This window comes from Delphinus delphis, chromosome 10, assembly GCF_949987515.2.
Source record: "Delphinus delphis chromosome 10, mDelDel1.2, whole genome shotgun sequence".
Lineage (NCBI taxonomy): Eukaryota > Metazoa > Chordata > Mammalia > Artiodactyla > Delphinidae > Delphinus > Delphinus delphis.
This window is the reverse complement of record NC_082692.2, coordinates 61339606-61361574: the sequence shown is the minus strand read 5'-3', so window position 1 is coordinate 61361574 and position 21969 is coordinate 61339606. Positions and strand designations below refer to the sequence as shown.

Here is a 21969-nt window from a genome sequence, read left to right as displayed (position 1 = left end):
GGGCCCCAGGGAGCTGCCTCCACCTGTCGCTCTGGGCCTCCCTGTCTGACTGCAGGGCCCCTGTGAGCTACAGTGATCCAGGGGGCCGGTGCTGTCAGCAGTCAGATTAGCAGACCACATAGCTAATCTGGTCCATGTAGATATGACAACAGGATAATTCAGGCCCCAAAATGGACTTTGGGAGTTGTTCAAGACAGAAAGTAGGCCTGTTTTTTTCTGAGTATAAAAATGTATGTGTCCTATAAAAAATGAAATAATACAGAAATTATAAAAAAAGAGAATAAACAACAACAAAAAACCAAACAACCCAATCAAAAAATGGACAGAAGACCTAAATAGACATTTCTCTAAAGAATACATACAGATGGCCAACAGGCATATGAAAAGATGCTCAACACTGCTAATTATTAGAGAAATGCAAATCAAAACTACAATGAGGTACCACCTCACACTGGTCAGAGTGGCCGTCATTAAAAAGTCCACAAATAACAAATGCTGGAGAGGGTGTGGAGAAAAGGGAACACTCATACACTGTTTGTGGGAATGTAAGTTGGCGTAGCCACTGTGGAAAATAATACAGAGGTTCCTCGGAAAACTAAAAATAGAATTACCATATGATTCAACAATCCCACTCCTGGGTGTATATCCAGACAAAACTATAATTCAAAAAGACACATGCACCCCCTGTGTTCATAGCAGCACTATTCACAATAGCTAAGACATGGAAACAACCTAAATGTCCATCAACAGAGGAATGGATAAAGAAGATGTGGTACATATGTACAATGGAATACTACTCAGCCATAAAAAAGAATGAAATCATGCCATTTGCAACAACACAGATGCAACTAGAGACTATCATACCAAGTGAAGTAAGTCAGAAAGAGAAAGACAAATATATGATATCACTTTTATGTGGAAACTGAAATATGACACAAATGAACCTATCTATGAAACAGAAACAGAATCACAGACATAGAGAACAGACTGGTGGTTGCCAAGGTGGGGGGGATGGGTTGGGAGAGGGAGGGAGTAGAAGGTTGGGGTTAGCAGACGTAGGCTTTTATATACAGAATGGATAAACAACAAGGTCCTACTGTACAGCATAGAGAATTATATTCAATATCCTATGATAAACCATGATGGAAAAGAATATAAAAAAAAGAATGTATATATATGTATAACTGAATCACTTTGCTGCACAGCAGAAATTAACAAACATTGTAAATCACTATACTTCAATTAAAAAAATTGATTAAAAAAGAGAATAAAAGGCATCTCCAATTTTATGGCACTAAAGTAACCTCTGCTAACATTTAGGTTAACATTCTTTCAGCCCTCACTATTTGTGTGTATATATTTGAGTGCACGATTTTATAAACAGGCTAAAATATTTTGCTTTAAAATTTTTTTCCATGAAACAATCTTTTGTGAATATTTACCTACTAAGTAATGTGAATACATACAAGATCTATCATTCTTTTTAAAGGCTGTATAATATTTCATTACTTGCATATACTACTGTTAATTTAGCCATTGTTTCCAATTTATCCCTAGTAGAAACAACATTGCAATGAGCACAGTGTCTGATTATGTTGAGGATAAATTTCTAGAATTGAGGTGCCAGGTCAAAGTTATACTTTTGGTACAGATTAGGAAAAGGACCTCCAAAAAGGGACACCAATTTGAGACTCCTTCCACAGTGCATGAATGTGGCTCTTTCCCCACCACCCATACTGGTGCAGTTTCTCCTTTGTCACATTTCCCAGACTAATGAATGAAATTTGTATTTGTTACATTTTAATTTATCTTATTACTAGTGATACTGACATCATTTCCTTGGATATTTGCAGTGTTCTCTTTATAAATTGCCTGTTCATGTCCTTTACCTATTTTTTCACTTGATGGTCTGGTTTATTTGGGGACATTAACTCTTTGTTTTATATACTTTATCCTAGTTCTGTGCCTTTAAATTTTGTTTACTTTTGTTTACCGTACTGAAGTTCTACACTTTACTTTCAATTATATAATTTAATATATTTATATCATTTGTTATGATTTTCATTTAGTAAAACCTTTGGCATCATGTTAAGAAAGTCCTTGCCAGAGACTCCCTGAACAAGATGGCAGAGTAGAAGGACTTGAGCTCATCACCTCTCATGAAAACACCAAAATTACAACTAACTGCTGAACAACCATCGACAAAAAATGATGGGAAACTACCAAAAAAGATACTCTACATCCAAAGACAAAGAAGAAGCCACAACAAGATGGTAAGAGGGGCACTTTTGCGATACAGTCAAATCCCATGCATGCCAGGTGGATGACATACAAACTGGAAAATAATTAGATCGCAGAGGCTCTCCCACAGGAGTAAGAGTTCTGAATCCCACATCAGGTTCCCCCAGCCTGGGGGTCTAGCATTGGGAGGAGGAGGCCCCAGAGCATTTGGCTTTGAAGGCCAGTGGGGCTTGAGTACAGAAGCTCCACGGGACTGGAGGAAACACAGACTCCATTCTTGGAGGGTGCACACAAGGTTTCATGTGCACTGGGACCCAGGGCAAAGCAGTGACACCATAGGAGCCTGGGCCAGACCTACCAGTTGGAGTGTTTAATCTTTTTACATTTAAGGTAATTATTAATATGTATGTTCTTATTACCATTTTGTTCATTATTTTTGTTTTGTTTTTTTTAGGTCTTTTTTACCTGGGTCTTGGAGGGTATCCTGAGGAGGCAAGTGTTGCCTGTGGTTCACTGTGGGGGCAAGGACACTGGTGGCAGAGGCCCCAGGGAATGTTCATCGGCATGAGCTCTCCCAAAGGTCAACATTTTGGTACTGAGACCTGGCTCAACACAGCATCCTGCAGGCTCCAGTGCTGGGATGCCTCAGGCCGAACAACCAACGGGGTGGGAACAGAGCCCCACCCATCAGCAGACAGGCTGGCTAAAGATGTCCTGAGCTAACAGCTGCTTGACACACCCCTGCTCACCAGAGGGACAAGACTCAACTCCACCCACCAGTGGGCAGGCACCAATCCCTGACACCAGGAAGCCTGCACAAGCCCCCGGACCAACTGCACCCACCAGGGGGCAAACACTGCAAGTGAGAGGAGCTACAATCCTGAAGCCTGAGCAATGGAGACCATAAAAACAGAAAGTCAGATAAAATGAGATGGCAGAGAAATATCTTCCAGATGAAGGAACAAGATAAAACCCCAGAAGAACAAATAAGTGAAGTGGATATAGGAAATATACCTGAAAAAGAACTCAGAGTGATGAAAGTAAAGATGATCCAAGATCTTGGAAAAAGAATGGAGGCACAGACAGAAGATAAGATACAAGAAATGTTCAACAAGGAGCTAGAAGATTTAAAGAACAAAGAGATGAACAATGCAATAACGGAAACGAAAAATACACTAGAAGGAATCAATTGAAGAATAAATAAGGCAGAAGAACAAATAAGTGAGCTGGAAGACAGAATGGTAGAAATCACTGCTGTGGAACAGAATAAAGAAAAAAGAATGAAAAGAAATGAAGACAGTTTAAGAGACCTCTGGGACAACATTAAACATACCAACATTACAAGGATCTCAGAAGGAGAAGAAAGAGAGAAAGGGCCTGAGAAAATATTTGGAGGAAGCACAAAGAGTCCCATACAGGATAAACCCAAGGAGGAACACTCCAAGACACATATTAATCAAACAGACAAAAATTAAAGACAAAGAAAAAATATAAAAGTGACAAGGGAAAAGCAACAAATAACATACAAGGGAATCCCCATAAGGTTATCAGCTTATTTTTCAGGAGAAACTATGCAGGCCAGAAGGGAGTGGCATGATATGTTTAAAGTGATAAAAGGGAAAAACCTACAACCAAGAATACTCTACCTAGCAAGGCTCTCATTCAGATTCAATGGAAAAATCAAAAGCTTCACAGACAAGCAAAAGCTAAGAGAATTCAGCACCACCAAATCACCTTTACAACAAATGTTAAAGGAACTTTTCTAGGTGGAAAAGAAAAGGCCACAACTAGAAACAAGAAAATTTAAAATGGGAAGGCTCACTGGTAAAAGCAAACATGCAGTAAAGGTAGGAAATAATCCACACACAAATATGACATCAAAACCAGCAATTGTGAGAAGAGGAGAGTACAAATGTAGGATATTGGAAATGCATTTGAAATTAAGAGACCAGCAACTTAAAACAACCTTGTATATATACAGACTGATATAGCAAAACCTCATGGTAACGACAAACCAAAAATCTATAATGGATACACACACGGAAAAGAAAAAGGAATCCAAACACAACACTAAAGATAGTCATCAAATCACAAGAGGAGAGAACAAAAGAGGAAGGGAAGAAAAAAGACCTAAAAAAAACAAAACAAAAATAATGAACAAAATGGTAATAAGAACATACATATTAATAATTACCTTAAATGTAAAAAGATTAAACACTCCAACTAAAAGACACAGACTGCCTGAATGGATACAAAAACAAGACCCATATATATGCTGCCTACAAGAGACCCATTTCAGATCTAGGGACACATACAGACTGAAAGTGAGGGGATGGAAAAAGGTATTCCTTGCAAAGGGAAATCAAAAGAAAGCTGGAGTAGCAATACTCATATCAGACAAAATAGACTTTAAAATGAAGACTGTTAAAAGAGACAAAGAAGGACACACAAAAATGATCAAGGGATCAATCCAAGAAGAAGATATAACAATTGTAAGTATATATGCACCCAAAATATATACTTACAAAAAATAGGAGCACCCCAATATATAAGGCAAATACTAACAGCCATAAAAGGAAAAATCAACAGTAACAGAACAATAGTGGGGGACTTTAGCACCCTACTTTCATCAATGGACGGATCATCCAGACAGAAGATCAATAAGGAAACACAGGCCTTAAATGACACATTAGACCAGATAGACTTAACTGATATTTATAGAGCATTCCATCCAGAAGCAGCAGAATACACATTCTTCTCAAGTGTACATGGAATATTTTCCAGGATTGACCATATGCTGGGCTACAAAGTGAGCCTCCGTAAATTTAAGAAAATTGGAATCATATCAAGCATCTTTTTCAAACAAAACACTATGAGATTAGAAATCAACTACAAGAAAAAAACTGTAAAAAACACAAACATGTGGAGGTTAAACAATATGCTACTAAACCACCAAAGGATCACTGGAGAAATCAAGGAGGACATCAAAAAATACCTAGAGACAAATGAAAATGAAAGTACAATGACCCAAAGCCTATGGGACATGGCAAAATCAGTTCTAAGAGGGAAGTTTATAGCAATACAATCTTACCTCAGGAAACAAGAAAAATCACAAATAAACAACCTAATCTTACACCTAAAGCAACTACAGAAGAACAAACAAAACCCAAAGTTAGTAGAAGGAAAGAAATCATAAAGATCAGAACAGAAATAAAATAGAAACAAAGAAAACAGTAGAAAAGATCAATGAAACTAAAAGCTGGTTCTTTGAAAAGATAAACAAAATTGATAAACCTTTAGCCAGGTTTCATCAAGGGAAAAAAAGAGAGAGGACTCAAATCAATAAAATTGGGAATGAAAAAAAAAGAGAAGTTACAGTGGACACCACAGAAATACAAAGGATCATAAGAGACTACTACAAGCAACTATATGGCAATAAAATGGACAACCTGGAAAAAGTGGACAAATTCTTAGAAAGGTACAATCTTCCAAGACTGAACCAGGAAGAAATAGAAAATGTGAACAGACCAATCACAAGTAATGAAATTGGGGCTTCCCTGGTGGTGCAGTGGTTGAGAGTCCGCCTGCCGATGCAGGGGACACGGGTTTGTGCCCCAGTCCAGGAGGATCCCACATGCCGCGGGGCAGCTGGGCCCGTGAGCCATGGCCGCTGAGCCTGCGTGTCCGGAGCCTATGCTCCGCAGCGGGAGAGGCCACAGCAGTGAGGGGCCCACGTACTGCAAAAAAAAAAAAAAACTTCCAACAAACAAAAGTCCAGGACCAGATGGCTTCACAGGTGAATTCTATCAAACATTTATAGAATAATTAACACCTATCCTGCTGAGACTACCTCAAACAATTGCAGAGGATAACACTCCCCAACTCATTCTATGAGGACACCATTACCCTGATAACAAAAACATATAAAGATACCACAAAAAAAGAAAATTACAGGCCAATATCACTGACGAGCATAGATACAAAAATCCTCAACAAAATACTAGCAAAGCAAATCCAACAATATATTAAAAGGATCATACCCCATGATCAAGTGGGATTTATCCCAGGGATGCAAGGATTTTTCAATACCCACAAATCAATCAGTGTGATACACCACATCAACAAATTGAAGAATAAAAACCATATGATCATCTCAACAGATGCAGAAAACACTTTTGACAAAATTCAACACCCATTTATGATAAAAACTCTCCAGAACATGGGCATAGAGGGAACCTACTCAACATAATAAAGTACATATATGACAAGCCCACAGCTAACATCATACGCAGTGCTGAAAAGCTGAAACATTCCCTCTAAGATCAGGAACGAGGCAAGGATGTCCACTCTTGCCACTTTTATTCAACATAGTTTTGGAAGTCCTAGATACAGCAATCAGAGAAGAAAAAGAAATAAAAGGAAATCAAAGTGGAAAAGGAGAAGTAAAACTGTTACTGTTTGCAGATGACATGATACTATACATAGAAAATCCTAAAAATGCTACCAGAAAAGTACTAGAGCTCACCAGTGAATTTGGTAAAGTTGCGGGATATAAAATTAATATGCAGAAATCGGTTGCATTTCTATACACCAACAATGAAAGATCAGAAAGAGAAATTAAGGAAACAATCCCCTTTACTATCGTCTCAAAAAGAATAAAATACCTAAGAATAAACCTACCTAAGGAGGCAAAAGACCTGTACTCCAAAAACTATAAGACACTGATGAAAGAAATCGAAGATGAAACAAACAGTTGGAAAGATATACCATGTCCTTGGATTGGAAGAATCAATATTGTCAAAATGACCATACCACCCAAGGTAATCTACAGATTTAATGTAATCCTTATGAAATTACCAATGTTATTTACTGAAGAACTAGAAAATTTTTAAAAAATTTGTATAGAAACACAAAAGATGCTGAATAGCCAAAGCAATCTTGAGAAATAAAACCGGAGCTGGAGGAATCAGACTCCCTGACTTCAGACTATACTACAAAGCTACAGTAATCAAAACAGTATGGTACTGGCACACACACAAAAATATAGATCAATGGAACAGAATAGAAAGCCCAGAAATAAGCCCACCTGCAGTCAATTAATCTAAGACAAAGGAGGCAATACTATACAATGGAGAAAAGACAGTCTCTTCAATAAGTGGTGATGGGAAAACTGGACAGCTACATGTAAAAGAATGAAATTATAACATTCTCTAACAAACACCATACACAAAAGTAAACTCAAAGTGGATTAAAGACCTAAATGTTAGACCAGATACTATAAACTCTTAAAAGAAAACATAGGCAGAACACTCGTTGACATAAATTGCAACAATATCTTTCTGGATCCACCTTCTAGAGTAATGAAAATAAAAACAAACAAATGGGACCTAATTATACTCAAAAGCTTTTGCACAGCAAAGGAAACCATAAACAAAACAAAAAAGGTAACCCACAAAATGGGAGAAAATATTTGCAAACAAAGTGACCAATAATGGATTAATCTCTAAAATACACAAACAGCTCATGCAGCTCAGTATCAAAAAAATAAACTCCCCAATCAAAAATGGGCAGAAGATCTAAATAGACACTTTTCCAAAGAAGACATACAGATGGCAAAATGCACATGAAAGGATGCTCAACATTACTAAATATTAGGAAATGCAAATCAAAACTACAATGAGGTATCACCTCACACCAGTCAGAATGGCCATCATCAAAATGTCTACGAACGGTAAGTACTGGAGAGGGTGTGGAGAAAAGGGAACCCCCCCTACATTGTTGGTGGTAATGTAAATTGGTACAACCACTATGGAGAACAGTATGGAGGTTCCTTAAAAAGTAAAAATAGAACTACCATATGATCCAGCAATCCCACTCCTGGGCATATATCTGGAGAAAACCATAATTCAAAAGGATGCATGCACCCCAGTGTTCACTGCAGCACTATTTACAACAGCCAACACATGGAAGCAACCTAAATGTCCATCGACAGAGGAATGAATAAAGAAGATGTGATACATATATACAATGGAATATTACTCAGCCATAAAAAAGAATGAAATAATGCCATTGCAGCAACATGGATGGACCTGGAGATTATCATAGTGAGTGAAATCAGACAGAGAAAGACAAATATCATATGATATCACTTATATGTGGAATCTAAAAAAAATGATATAAATGAACATATTTACAAAATAGAAACAGACTCACAGACATGAAAAAACAAACTTATGGTTGCCAAAGGGGAAAGGTTGTGGGGGGGAGGGATAAATTAGGAGTTTGGGATTGATATATACACACTACTATATATAAAATCGATAATCAACAAGGGCCTATTGTATAGCACAGGGAACTCTACTCAATATTCTGTAATAACCTATATGGGAAAAGAATCTGAAGAAGAATAGATATATGTATATTTATAACTGAATCACTTTGCTGTACATCTGAAATGAACACAACATTGTAAATCAACTATACTCCAATGTAGCATAAAAATTTAATTAAAAAAAGACTATAGGGACTTCCCTGGTGGTTCAGTGGGTAAGACTCTGTGCTCCCAACGCAGGGGGCCTGGGTTGGATCCCTGGTCCAGGAACTAGATCCTGAATGCATACCATAACTAAGAGTCTGCATGTTGCAACTAAGAGTCCATGTGCTGCATCTGAGAAGTCTGCGTGCCGCAACTAAAGATCCCGCATGCCACAACAAAGATCCTGCATGCCACACCTAAGATCCGGTGCAGCAAAAAATAAAGAATGAATGAATGAATAAATAAATAAAAAATTTTAATGTATAAAAAAATACTACAAAAAAATTTTAAATGAGGTACATATGAAAAAAAATGAAAAGAAAAAAGCAAAAAGAAAGCACTTGCCTATTCCAAGGATAGAAAAAAAATGACGTTCCTTTTCCTTTTCCTTTTTTCCTTCCTTCCTTCTTTCTTTCCTTCCTTCCTCCCTCCCTCCCTTCCTTCCTTCCTTTCTCATTTCATTGTTTTATATTACAATTTTTTAAATCTAATATATTTTGGTTGGAGCAAATATATATTTTAATTTTTTTTTCAGAGTGACTAGTCAAGTGTCCTAACACTTTATTAAAGAATCCACACAGTAGAAGTCAACACTATCATCTACCACATTTCTATATTTGCTTAAATGTATTTCCAACCTCGGTGTGGTTCTACTACTGTCTTGGTCTATTTCTGAATTAGTGTCATATGAATTTTCCTGGCCATTTTTCATAATATTTAAGACAAACTTAAGCAATGTTTTGTCAAATTCCCTTTAAAATGTTAGAAATTTATTACTGCCTTGAGTTTAATAACTCATTAGCTTTAGGAACTAATACAGTCTTTCTGCCCAAGACGAGAGTATATTTATAGTATGTTTATCCGTTTGTCTTCTTTTACACTCTCCTTAGGCAAGTTTAATAGTTTTCTTCATGTACCTCTTATACATTCCATGTTATATTCACTCCCAATTATTTTATGGCTACAATGCCTGGCATGTAAGGACTATTGGAGAAATGTTACTTGTGACTAAGTGGTTCCTGTTAGTATAAAACAACAGCAACAATTATTTGTGTATTTGTTTTATAACTGGTCATATAATATTTTTAATAGTTTTTAAAATTTTTCTAAGCAATCACTATCTACAAGTAATGATATATTTCTATTATTTTAAACTCATTTTATACTTGAATATATTAACTTAAATTCTTCTGTTTTTCTGATTTTTATACTGTATGTTTAATTTTCTTGATTAATTGCACTGGCTAGTACTTCAAGATTATTATTAAATAATGAAAAACAGCTAAAAGGTAGTTAAATCATCCTTTTCTTATTCCTGACTTTAATAAAAATGTTTCTAGTGCTTTACTACTAATGATGATGGGAAAAGTTAATTTGAAAGTAAGTTTTTCATTAAGTAAAGGAAATATGTTTTATTTCTATTCTTACCAAAGTTTTAAAAATCAGGCATTCATTGAGACAATTATATGGTTTTTCTTTGTCTGACTCATATAAATAGATTTCCTAGTAGGGCATCGTTCTGACTCTTTAGGATATACCTAGCTATGACTCATTTAGTCTTTCAAATATTTTACTGGATCCTATTTGCATGTATTTTAAGAATTTTGTATCACTATTCACTAGTATAGAGTATGAAAACTGGTCTGTGGTTTTACTTCTGGTATACTTAAGGTTTTAAAAATCAGCACTATTTAGCTTTCATAAAAAGAATTTGTAGGTTTTCCATCTGTTTTCATACCCTAGAAGATTTTAAATAGGATTGAAATTATTTTCTTCCTTGAAAATATGAAAGAATCCACTCTTGGAGATGTAAGAGATTAGACCTAGTGGTTTATTTAATTGTTTTAATTTTTGAAGGAATCAGCTTTGGAAATTTTATCAGATTTACTATTTATTTTCTAATTCATTAATTTGTGTTTTTATTTTATTAATTATTCCCTTTATTTAAAAATTTTTTTTTACATTTGTTTATTTATTTATTTATTTTTGGCTGTGTTGGGTCTTCATTGCTGCACGAGGGGTTTTCTCTAGTTGCGGTGAGCTGGGGGCTACTCTTGTGGTGTGCAGGCCTCTCACTGTGGTGGCTTCTCTGTTGCTGAGCACAGGCTCTAGGCACGTGGGCTTCAGTAGTTGTGGCACATGGGCTCAGTAGTTGTGGCTCGGGGGTTCTAGAGCACAGGCTCAGTAGTTGTGGTGCACGGGCTTCGTTGCTCCATGGCATGTGGGATCTTCCTGGACCAGGGCTCGAACCCGTGTCCCTTGCATTGGCAGGCAGTTTCTTAACCACTGCACCACCAGGGAAGTCCCTCCTTTGCTTTCTTTAAGATTAATTTGTTGTTGTATTTCTAATTTCTTGAGTTAATGAATTTATTCTTTCTATTTAATAATGAAAATGATTAAGTCTATTAATTTTACTCATTACAGCTTTGGCTGCATCCCACATGCAGTATTACTGATACTGTTATTTTCTAGTTTCTTTCCCCCTCTCCCAAGTCGAAGTTTTTTCTATACCTCTATTTTTCCGTTCTTATTTTTCTAGATTTCATGTGGACAAAACTGGTTGAACTGTAATCTTTGATTTATGACACACTGTCATCTTTAGTCCATGAATAGTCTCTATTTATTTGCTTACTTATTAATATAATGAACACCCATGAACCCACCATGAAACTATTTTCTGTTTGATCCAAAGTTTAAGAATAACTTTTACATTTTTAAGGGTTTGTTTTTAATCTTTCTATTTTTGCTACACTTCGCAGTCTTCTTATCTGTAAAACAGTGCCTATTTCACAGGGTTATTATGAGAATTAAATGTATTAATGTTTGTAAAATGTTACAATAGGGCCTGGCACATAGTCAGTGCTATTTAAGTGTTAGCTATTATTTTTATTATGTTAGGTCAAATTTATTAACTATACATATTTTTTACATATCTCATTGTCTTGTTCTTTCTACTAGATTTGTCAAGCACTAATAGAAGTGTGGTAAAATCTCACTGTACTACTGCACTGTTGCCACTTTTTTTCTGATTTTGCTTTGTATAAGTGCTATGAAATCCCAAGCAATATTCATAATAGTTGTATTTTTATTATAGGTTGGACCCTCTTTGTTTTATCTCAATTTTTACCTTGAATTCAACCTTGTTTAACATTAACAAACAAAAACACTCTGATTTTTGTTGTCATTGTTTGCATTTGTCTGCTATATCTTATTTCCTTTTACTATTTCTGAGTCACAGTGTTTCAGATTTGTCATTTGAGAACACATAGCTGAAGATTTTTTTCTTCAGTCCATTTAGAGTCCTTTTCTTTTAAAAGATGAATTTTATCCAGTTACATTTATTATTAAAACACATGCTTGATCTTGCCTTTGCCATATTGTTTCCTGATTTAATGCTTCCTTGTTCCTTTTTTCCCCCTATCTTTTGCTGTAAAATCTCTGTGTCCTTAAAAATTTTTTCCCTTCAGCAATTTCAAAGTGATACATACTCTGCTTTCTGTTAAACAAGTTTATAACTTTAAATAACACACTCTGACTTCTTTTTCTCTGTATATCATTGATGTTTTTTTTTTTTTTTTTTTTTTTTTTTTTTTTACAGTGCTTGGCTCTCTACCCTGATGAGATTCACCATTCGCTTGCCAAAACTCCTCCTCACTTATGCTAGTGAGCTTTTCCTCCACAGCCCAGACTAAATGGCTCTGGCTGCCCTTGTTTGTGGCTGTTTAAAAACAAAACTCGTTAACATATTGTCAAATCCTCCTTCTCTGAAGCCTACAGAGATTTGGCTCTAGCTGCTGATGGTAAAACAGCATGTAGCCTGCAAGCCATGGCTCCAGGCCCACTCTGGAACAGGGGCAGGGCAGTACAGGGTGGGATGGGAGGCCCAGAGGTTTAGAAGTGATAGCTGCAATGTCTCCCCATGGCCTGCCCCGACAGGAGGCAGCATGTGCTGGAGGCAAACAGCCTGGGATCAGAGCGGCCCCCTCCCTCTCTATAGTCTAAAGCATTCCTTGTTAGTTGCTCACCCATGGGGTTCTAAACTCCTCAACAATATCAGGTGCTTGCTCCCTCTGGGCTAGGAAAGTTTCTGTTTGTTCTGATCACCCTTCTCTCTGCCCCCCAGCACCTTTCACAACCCTCTCCAGGGCTGTTCCATCTCCTAGAAGGGCTCTGAGAGATGAATAAGGTACTTGGGAACCAGATAGGGCATCCCTGGAGTGCCTCACTGCTCCTCCCGGCCTCACCAAACCTCCCTATTTTCCATAGTCCAGTTCCATCTGTTTCCTCCAGGAAGTCCTCCTGATTGCTCCAGTTCCCCCTGACCTCCCATCACCCTGAGTCATCTACTCCATTCTTACTCAACTCTCTCGAACTGATATCTGACTATCTCAAACCTGCTGAATCTGATTTCTCCAACTAGACTGGGAGCCCCTGAGGCCAGAGCCAGAGTCTCTTCCTCCTATTGCTCCTCCACGGCTCACAGAACCACTAGATACAAGGAGAGCTTAGTAAAGATCTATTGAACAAATGGAAAGTCAAGACAAAGGACTCGGAATCTGACTCTCTTGGCTCAAATGCCACATCTGCTGCTTGTAAGTGGTGGGGCTTTGGGTGAGTTACTTAATGTTTCTACAAAGGGTTGCTATGGGGATTAAATGTGATAATGCGTGAACTACATAGCTTGGCCTCTAGCCCTAGAAGACACGGAATGAGTGGAGCTACCAGTGTAATATCAGCCTGCATTGTTAATTGCATTGAACCAGTCTGATGGAGTGTCTGACGCTGTGTGCAGGTGGGTGTGTCACCAGGGCTTGGGTGTAGGTGACTGGTGACCTGCGACCTATGCCAGCTGTGCACTGTGATCTGGGCAAATCACTTCCCTTTGTGGAACAAGGAGGCCTGGAGAGACGACCTCTGTGAGCCCTTTCTGCTCTGACCTCCATATGTGCTGTGCGTGTTGACAGTTTATGAGTTGGTCCTGATCTGAGGCCCTGGGGGAATGCATTTTCAACAGAGGCTCCGCCCCAGTTTCTGACCTGGTTTTCCAGCTGGAGATCTCCTTTCTCTACCTCCCCTCCTCCTCCATACCTCCCTGCCCAATCCCCAGAAGGGTACCAGCGCTCCACTGCTGAGCAGGATCATGAAGATGATGAACGTCTCGAACCAGCTGTGCTCCACAATGCGGTAGCAGGTCTTGCGCAGCCTCCACCAGACCTTCCCTGGGGCCTGCGTGGTGTCCACGGTGCAGCAGGGACAGCGCTGGACACAGCCTTTGGGGGAGGGAGAGGAGTCAGACCCAGTCCAGGGCCTGCAAATGCCCACATCTGATGGCAGAAAGTTGAATGGTTGAAAGAATGACTGAAAGAGGTTACAATGATGGGTAATGAACTGGGTAACATGGTGGGTGGGGCCGTGGCAGGGGGTGGGTGGCAGGGAGGGGTGACTTTGAGTGCCGCCCTCAGGAGCCCACACTCAGCAGGTACCCTGTGGATAAGCTGGATGAACTAGGCAACCAGTAAGTAGATGAAGGGCCTGGCAGTTCTGGGCAGGGGCAAGGCTGGGGTTGGGATGAGCTCCAGCTTGCCCTGTGCTCATCTAGGAAACTCTCCCCCTGGGGGAATGTACCAGAACCCCCTGGGGTGCTGTGTCCCTGGTCTTTCTCCATGTTTGCAGTTTCTGAGCCTTAGGAAGGGCAGACTCCTCACTGATAGCCCCAAATGATGTGCCACATGGAGGGCAAACCCTCATCTTATCCCCAGCGGCCCTCCGAATATACCATGGATTCATAAAAGCTCTAGATGCCAATCACCAGCACAGCCACATGCCACACCCACCTTGAATATTTACAGAGGGCCTATTATATGCCAGGTGCCGTGCCAGGGCCTGAGGGAACAGGGGGAATTAGATCCAGTCCTTGCCGCTGTGGAGACACCTGGTCATGCTACCGTCCCACACACGCAGCCGACCCACAGCGGCCCAGCCCAGCACGTCACGGGCACACTTGCCATGACTCATGTCACAGGCAGGTGGAGGGGCCCCCAGGGTCTCGAAGAATGGGGGAAAATTGGCAGGCACCCAGGTCAGAGTGGGGTGCGACATGGCCCTCTACCCCCAGGAGCTGCAGGTCCTCCTGCCCCGGTGGGCAGGGCTGAGGCTGGGCCAGAGGCCCATCCAGGGCAGTACCTTTAGTGAAGCAGTCCTCTGGATCCTTGACGTCCTCTCCGAGGTCGGGGATCTGCTCCAGGAGGTCAACAGTGTTGGTCATGTCTGCTGTGCTCCCCTCAGAATAACTGTTCTCATGTGTCTGTGGGCAGGACCGTGGGGTAGGGTGGGTGAGGGCATGAGTGTGGGCTGTGTAGCAGCCTCCAGCCTCAGGCCCAGAGTCTGTGGGAGCCTGGGGCTCCCAGAGTGGAGGCGCCCAGACTATCCTCCATTGCACACCTGGGGAATCTGAGCCCGGGTGGATGGGAACCTCCCATGAAGGTCACCTAGCCTGGACCTTAGGGCTCCTGAGTTTGTGATTCTGGTCTACTGGTGTCTAGGGCAGGGTACAGGGGGTCGGGGAAGGGTTCTGGGAAAACCCTGGGAATGGGGAAGGCATCCAGGTGGAAGTAAAACAGACATGGGGTGCAACAGGGACACACACTGGGACACGGACACAGAGTGTCAGCTCGGCACACACAGAGGAAACAGGCATGCCACACCCAGAACAGAGTCAGAGCCAGGATCATGGGCACACACAGGTACCAGGTCAGACATGCAAAGGACAGGCCAGCAACCCAGCCCACATTTCTCACTCAATTCATGTGGGTGCTGGTGTGATGCACAGAGCCTGGAACAAGAGTGAGAAGGTGCTGGAAGCTTTCCTGCCCGGCTGTGCAGGGTTCTGCTGCCCTGATCCCACATAACTTGATTATAGAGAGGTGTGTGCAGGTGCCCTTATGAGTGTCTGTGTGTGTCACATGTGGGGTGCCAGTGTATAGGGGTATTGTAGTTCTGCCCACTTCCCCTCTTTGGGCCAGTGCACCCACCTCCAGCTGCCATGAATACTGTTTAGCCAGCCCCTTCTCCAGAAAAGTGTCTTTAGCCAGGGACCTGCAATCCCTGGAAATGGCTTGGTGGTTACATCGAAGCCAGGGGTGGCTGACGCCTAGTGACTGACTGATATGGAGGACACCAAGCTGAGGCTGGAATCCAGCCATCATGCCATCTGGAGCTGCTTCTTTTGCCTCATCCTGCTTCTCTCACTTCCTTATGGGTCTCTCCTGAGGGCACTCCCTCAACGAAACATCAGCACAGGAAGCCAGGCTCCAGCTCTGCTTCTAGGAGCCCACCTTAATGATAAGTATGGTGGGGAAGGGGGTTCTGTAAAGGAAGGGCAGCCTTCATTTGCTTCAGATCACGTCTACATTCCCCAGCGCAACTGGCCAGCCTCATGCCACTCAAGCTCCACTCCACTTAGGGGCGAGCTGGTTTGAGTTCTTGGGCAGCCTCTGCTCTCAAAGTTGCCTTCTTTTCCCTTCCTTCCACTACTCACTCCACCTCCACCGCTGTCTCAAAGTCCTCTTTAACCTTGAGGTTTGCGATAAGGAAGGGCTGGACCCTGGTGAGAATGCAGAGAGTGCTCCTGGGTGCAGGGTGGTCTCCCGTGGCTTTGAGGGTCATGTCCTTCTCCCAGCTTCGTTGAGCGGCACTGAGCTGGGAGAGGCACAGTCAGAGGTCTTCATGCAGCTTTTCTTTTCAGACACTGGAGCTGTCACGTGGGAGGACAAGTTCTCAGAATCCCGCTGCAGATGGGATGAGGTGTCCTTCGCCCAGGAAAGCCCCAGCCCACCTCATTCTCCCTCGTTCCCACCGTGACCTGATTTGAAGAGGTGATGAAGTTACAAAACTCGTTCAAAGGTCAACGTTCTAGTACAGGAGCTTCTTCTGTCCGTGACCTTCTGCTCCTCCTATGTCTTCCTGTTCCCACAAGCCTTGGTGTGTCAGACTCTCCAGGGGGAGAAGTGTGACCTGTACAGTCAGGATGACTGGCCCTCGTGCTTACAAACTGGCCATGATCACAAAGCCTCCAATGGGCCCATCTCACGTAAGCAACAAGGCAAAGGAGAAATATCCTGTTGGAGCAAGTCACAGCTGCCGGGATGAGGACCGAGGTCAGGCAGCAGTTCAAGGGCCCCTGAGTGCTGTCTCTGAACATATGACCTCCATCTTCCTTGGTGCTTGGCAGAGCCGAGGTGGGGTGTAGTCAGCTGTGCCACAGTCCAGTTAGCTCAGGGGTTGCAAACTCAAATGTTTACAGGGCCAGGTAGGTGATGGAATGAGGGCAGGCAGGTGGGAACTGGCAAACCGGAGCGCTCCAGCCGGTGTCAAGGAGGCGGCGGTTACCACTCGTCTCCAGCAGGGCGGCTCTTCTTGCAACTTTTGTTTTTCAAGAGAAATCAGAAATGCAGATGTTTTTACACAAAAGCTTCTGGGTTTTAAATGTTGGTAGCAAATTCAAATTAAAACCCTTTTATGTCCCAAAGCCCTCCAGCAGGCCTTGTGTTTGCTGCCTCTGCTTTTCTCCAGGTGAGAAGCAGCTGGTGGCTTGTGTGCCAAGAACTTGTTCTCAGAGCTCCCACAGCCCCCTGGGATGGGCTGATTCACAGGACAAACATGTGCCGACAGGACCAAAGCACAGGAACCGAGTGAGGAGGGGGTGAACAAGCAGAAGTTTGGGGTTAGTCCTGCATCGTGGTCCTGAGGGGCTGCTTCCAGAAATTCCCCATGGCTCTGGTCCCCAAGCCGTGTCTCCCCTAACAGGACAGGGCTGCCCATGCCCCGCTCCGCAGACGGGTCTCCCACACTGGCTGTGACGGTGGCTGTGGTTCCCAGCAGCAAATGCAGGCCTGTGCCCAGGGACTCTCACGGCCTCTAGTCCCAGCAGCAGTGCCCCACCGGCTTCAGGGACAAAGGTGTGCATTACCTCACTGCACCCTGGGGCTGGGGCCTCTGTTCTCTGCTGCTGCCGCAAGTCTGCCTGAGCTGCACTGGCCTCGGCCCCAGAGGAGGTGGTCTCTGACACCTGGCTCCAGGACCTGGGCTCCGGGAGGGCCTCTGGGCTGCCAGACATAGGCTGGGATTCCTGCTGAAGAGACCCCCCCAGCCCATGAGCTACCAGGTCGGAGTATTTCTAGGACCCTGGCTCTGCTTCAGGCCCTGCCCATGCAGCGGGGCACTGCCTCCTGCCCTCTTCATGAGGTCTCATCTCACTGAAGACCCCTCCCTCGGCCGTCCTGAGGCTGAAGGAGGCTCCTGATAGGTTCGGGCAAAGGGCCTAAGGCTAGACAAATCTCCCTCTCCTCCCACTCCTTGAAGGGTACAGCTGGGCTATGATGCCCAGCTCCCAGATGCTGGCAACTCTACTTAGGAAGGACATGCTGACTTTTCCCAGGAGTTCCCATGGCACCCCAGCTTGCTTGCGTGCCCGCACGTGTGAGCGCGTGCGCACACGCACATGCACGCGCGCGCGCACACACACACACACACACACACACTGGCCCCAGGGAGCCAGGGCCAAAAGGCTCAAGAGAAGGAAAGGAGGAGGAAAAGGAGAGGCAGGCGGAATTCCACTCCTATGCTGGGAACGTCCTGGAGCTAATTGGAAGCTGTGGTCCTGGCAACGCCAACGCTCCCCCTCCCCCAACCGACACTGTGGCTGTCCTGCAGCCCGACTGAAAGGGCAGAAGCTGGCCTCTGGGACCACAGGGAGGCAGGAGGATGTGGAATCAAGCCTGGAGCCTCAGATCAAATTCCATGCAAGGGAACAGCTGCTCTTCTCAGCCAGACCCACCCAGTGCAGGCCCTGAGGAAGCGGCCAGGATGGGCCCAACGAAACAGAGAGAACCAGTCCTCGCTGTTTGACCTGAGACCTATAGGGAGAAGCCATCTAAGCCTAGCTCAGGCCATGAGAAAACTGAGGGAGCTGGGGTGGCGGTGAGGGGTACCATTCCGTTTGTCCAGACTCTAGTCCTAAGTGTTAAAAATAACAGGTTGGGAGATAAGATAGTGCTGTCTCTGACACCTGCCATCTTAGGGATGCTTATTTTTAAATCTCAGAATTAGCCCTGGGCCTGGGAGGAGGGGAAGGGGCAGTGGGGAGGTCTGGAGGCCACATTCCTCCCTCACCAAGACATTCCACCTTGTTAGTCCTGGAGGTGACAAGGTCAGGGCAGGGTCTGGGGGCCAGGTGTCCTAGCTCTGTCCTAGACGCATGAGGAACTCCTAGCAAGTCTCTCTCTTCTCTCTCTTGCTGTGCTTCAGTTTCCCTTTCTGTACAATTAGCTGCCCGTGACCAGCCAGGGGATGAATGATGGACAGCAGTCCCTCCCAAGATGCCCTCCTGGGCTGGGCTGGGCTGGGCTGGGGAGAGAGGGTTGAGAGCTGGTTTCAGCACGCCTCCATGAGGCTGGTTTTTGGGGGATGGCCTGTCTTCTCTCTCCAGGCCACACCTGCTGGGGCAGATGCTCTGAGTGAGGCTGGGTCCCCTGGACAGTAGGTGCTGCACACACGGTGCGGGGCTGGGATGTGGGATGGGGCTCACCTGCTTGCTGGACTCTTCCTCTGTGCTCAGGCTCTTCTCCTCATCCTCCTCTTGGTCATCCGTGTCTGACTCGGCCACGGCGATGGGCACACACACGGGCTCCGGATCCCCGGGTGTGCCCTGGCCTGGCCGTTGGCCTTCCTCAAACCGTGTCTCCTTGCGGGCTGGCAGCGCCTTCTCTGTCTCTGAGGGTGGTGGGGGGCTGGAGGTGGTGATGCAGCCGGGCAGCTGGCCCTGGGTGGCGAGGGCTGCAGGCTTCTGAGCCCGCTGCTGCAGAAGCCCACAGCAGAAGTCCCAGGTGGTCCGCTTGAGGAAGCGCAGGCCCCGCTGGATGCGGGCCAGGGCCAGCTGGAGGTTGTTCATCTCCCCGTCCTCGTCAGGGGCTGTGAGGTTGTCTGCACTGAAGGAGCTGAGCAGCAAAGCCAGGAAGAGGTTCAGGACCTGTGGAGATAATGCCGTGCCCTGCGTGCTCAGCCTCGGGGCTATGATGAGCACTGCCAGAGGCAGACAGCTCGAGGCTTAAGCCCTGGGCCCTAGGCTCTCATCCTAACCCCCCATACTCCTGAATATAGAGTTTGGCTATAAAAGGAAAGACAAATTCTCATCCTGAGGTAGGCGATAGGCCCAGGCTGAGCAGCTGCAGCTGGTCTCCTGCTGATGCTTCAGTTGGGATACCAGCGGGAGCATTGGGCCCTGATTGGGTGTCTTCTCATGGATTTCCTGGCCTGACACATGCTCAGAGAAGGTCCTCAGTCTAGGGGAAGGACAAAAGGAGGGAGAAGACGCAAGCTGGAATCCATCTTGGCTGAGAGATGCGTGCCCACACCAGGACCAGATCTGAAGAGAATTGGCCAGAAAAAAAATCCGGAAAACTGGCCCTATTGAAGCAACCTAAGCCCCTCCCTCTGAGCTTGCCTGTGTGCTCTTCCACACATACTTTGTTTTTTCCACACTTACTTTGTTTCTTCCACAGATATTTTGTTTTTTCCACATGTACTTTGCTTCTAATACATGCTTTTATCTTTTTCACAATCTTGGTCTCTTTGCTGAATTCTTTCTTCAAAGAAGAACTGAGGTCCTCCTTCCAGCGTTTCACTGCCAGAATCAATCCCTCCTCCCAAGGACTCAGATACAGTCTGAATTGAGGGCGTTCAAACCCATGTTTCTTGGGTGTTGGCCCAGGTTCAATGGGAGAACCATGGGTTCATCTGATGTCAAAGCCTGCAGATGGGGCCTTGCTGTCTTGGGGGTAATGGGGGGCAGTGAGGTCAGGGTGAGCACAGGGCTGCTCCCTGGGAAGTGAGATCCAATCTGGGATCAGCAAGGCCCACCCGTCCATTCATTCATTCATCCATCACCCATCTGCTCTTGGGGCTTTCCTGGCAAGAGGCCTCTGCATCTGTTGGTGAAGGAGGGGCAGTGATATGTCTCTGAGTTCCCCACTGAAGCTGGGTCACCACTCAAAGATCTGGGGCTCCAGCTGTGGAGCACTCTCCACTCTCCCCAGATCCGACCATGCTTTCCAGGTGAAGGACATGGGAGAATGAGCAGAGAAGAGGGCGATGCCAGGAAAAGAGGCCAGGTGGCAGCCCTTGGGGGCCTGGGCACCTGTAGGGTCAAGCTACTGAGACAGAGTTGTGTCCAGGCAGTGAGGGGTGCTTGGATGGGTGCTGCGTGCAGGATTAGACACTTGGATAGAGGAGAGGGACCTGGGGCTGAGGCTTCAGAGGTGCCGGAACACACAGTCTTTACTTAAGTTATTTATTAGGGGTTATGGATTTGATGTCCGTCCCTAAGGGGGGTTTGAAAAATCTCTCTGTCTTTGGATGGTTCTGGACTACTGCTTGTTGTTAAACCACCCTGCAAGTGTGAAGTTTTAGCTTTTGTTAAAAAAGAGAACTTTTACCGAGTGACAAGGGACTGGGCTTGGGGAGGGTAGCTGAAGATGGTGGTGGGCTCGTTCCACACAGGGGTCAGACCGGCTCATGAGCATCGCCAGGCCAACAGGACAGAGACACAATCTCCCCACCTTGGGCTCGGGTCTCCCCTCCGCAGCCACTCCCAGAAGGGAGTCCAGTTGAATGGGGGCCCCTATAGCAGAGTGGTGTGTGAAGGTGGACACCCAATCTGAGTCCCTGCTCTGGCTTCTTACAAGCCCCTGAGACATGCTTGTTAGAGAGCTGGGAGTGAGAATTCTGGCGAAAGCAGTGGGCAAGGTTGGAGTGCCAGGCCTCAGAAACGTGCCTTTGCTTTAAACATTAACATTCATGTGGACAGTATGGAAAGCTTAAGGAGTAGGCTCTCCTGTTCTATCTCCACAGAGAGATGATCACTTTTGACACCTGGCAGTCTCTTTTATGTCGTCACTGGAGGGGTGACACATGTGATGTGATGCAGAGCTGCTGTCTACACTGACCTCTGGCCAGGCTCCCGGCCTCTGTCCACACTGGCCCAGGCCTGGCCTGCCTCAGCTCCTGGTAGCCCACCCTGGGTTCACATCCCCTGACCTCCAGGCATCTGGGGCCAGGCTGGGGGCAGGGCAGGGGGTGCCTGGGCAGCCTTGTCCACCCACAGAAGATGCTAGGGCCTCCCCTGCCGCCGGCTTCAG

General features: G+C 44.6%; 1 protein-coding gene across 1 annotated transcript in view; it reads right to left on the bottom strand.

Annotated features, from left to right (window-relative positions):
• Positions 1 to 21969, bottom strand: part of SCN5A (sodium voltage-gated channel alpha subunit 5) — a 103422-nt gene that overhangs the window by 18669 nt on the left and 62784 nt on the right. The window contains exons 17-20 of the mRNA XM_060021402.1: positions 19362 to 19802; positions 17745 to 17906; positions 14960 to 15080; positions 13892 to 14046 (exon numbers count right to left, since the gene is read on the bottom strand). Coding sequence (XP_059877385.1) covers positions 13892 to 14046; positions 14960 to 15080; positions 17745 to 17906; positions 19362 to 19802 — 879 coding nt within the window. The remainder of the gene's footprint in view (positions 1 to 13891; positions 14047 to 14959; positions 15081 to 17744; positions 17907 to 19361; positions 19803 to 21969) is intronic.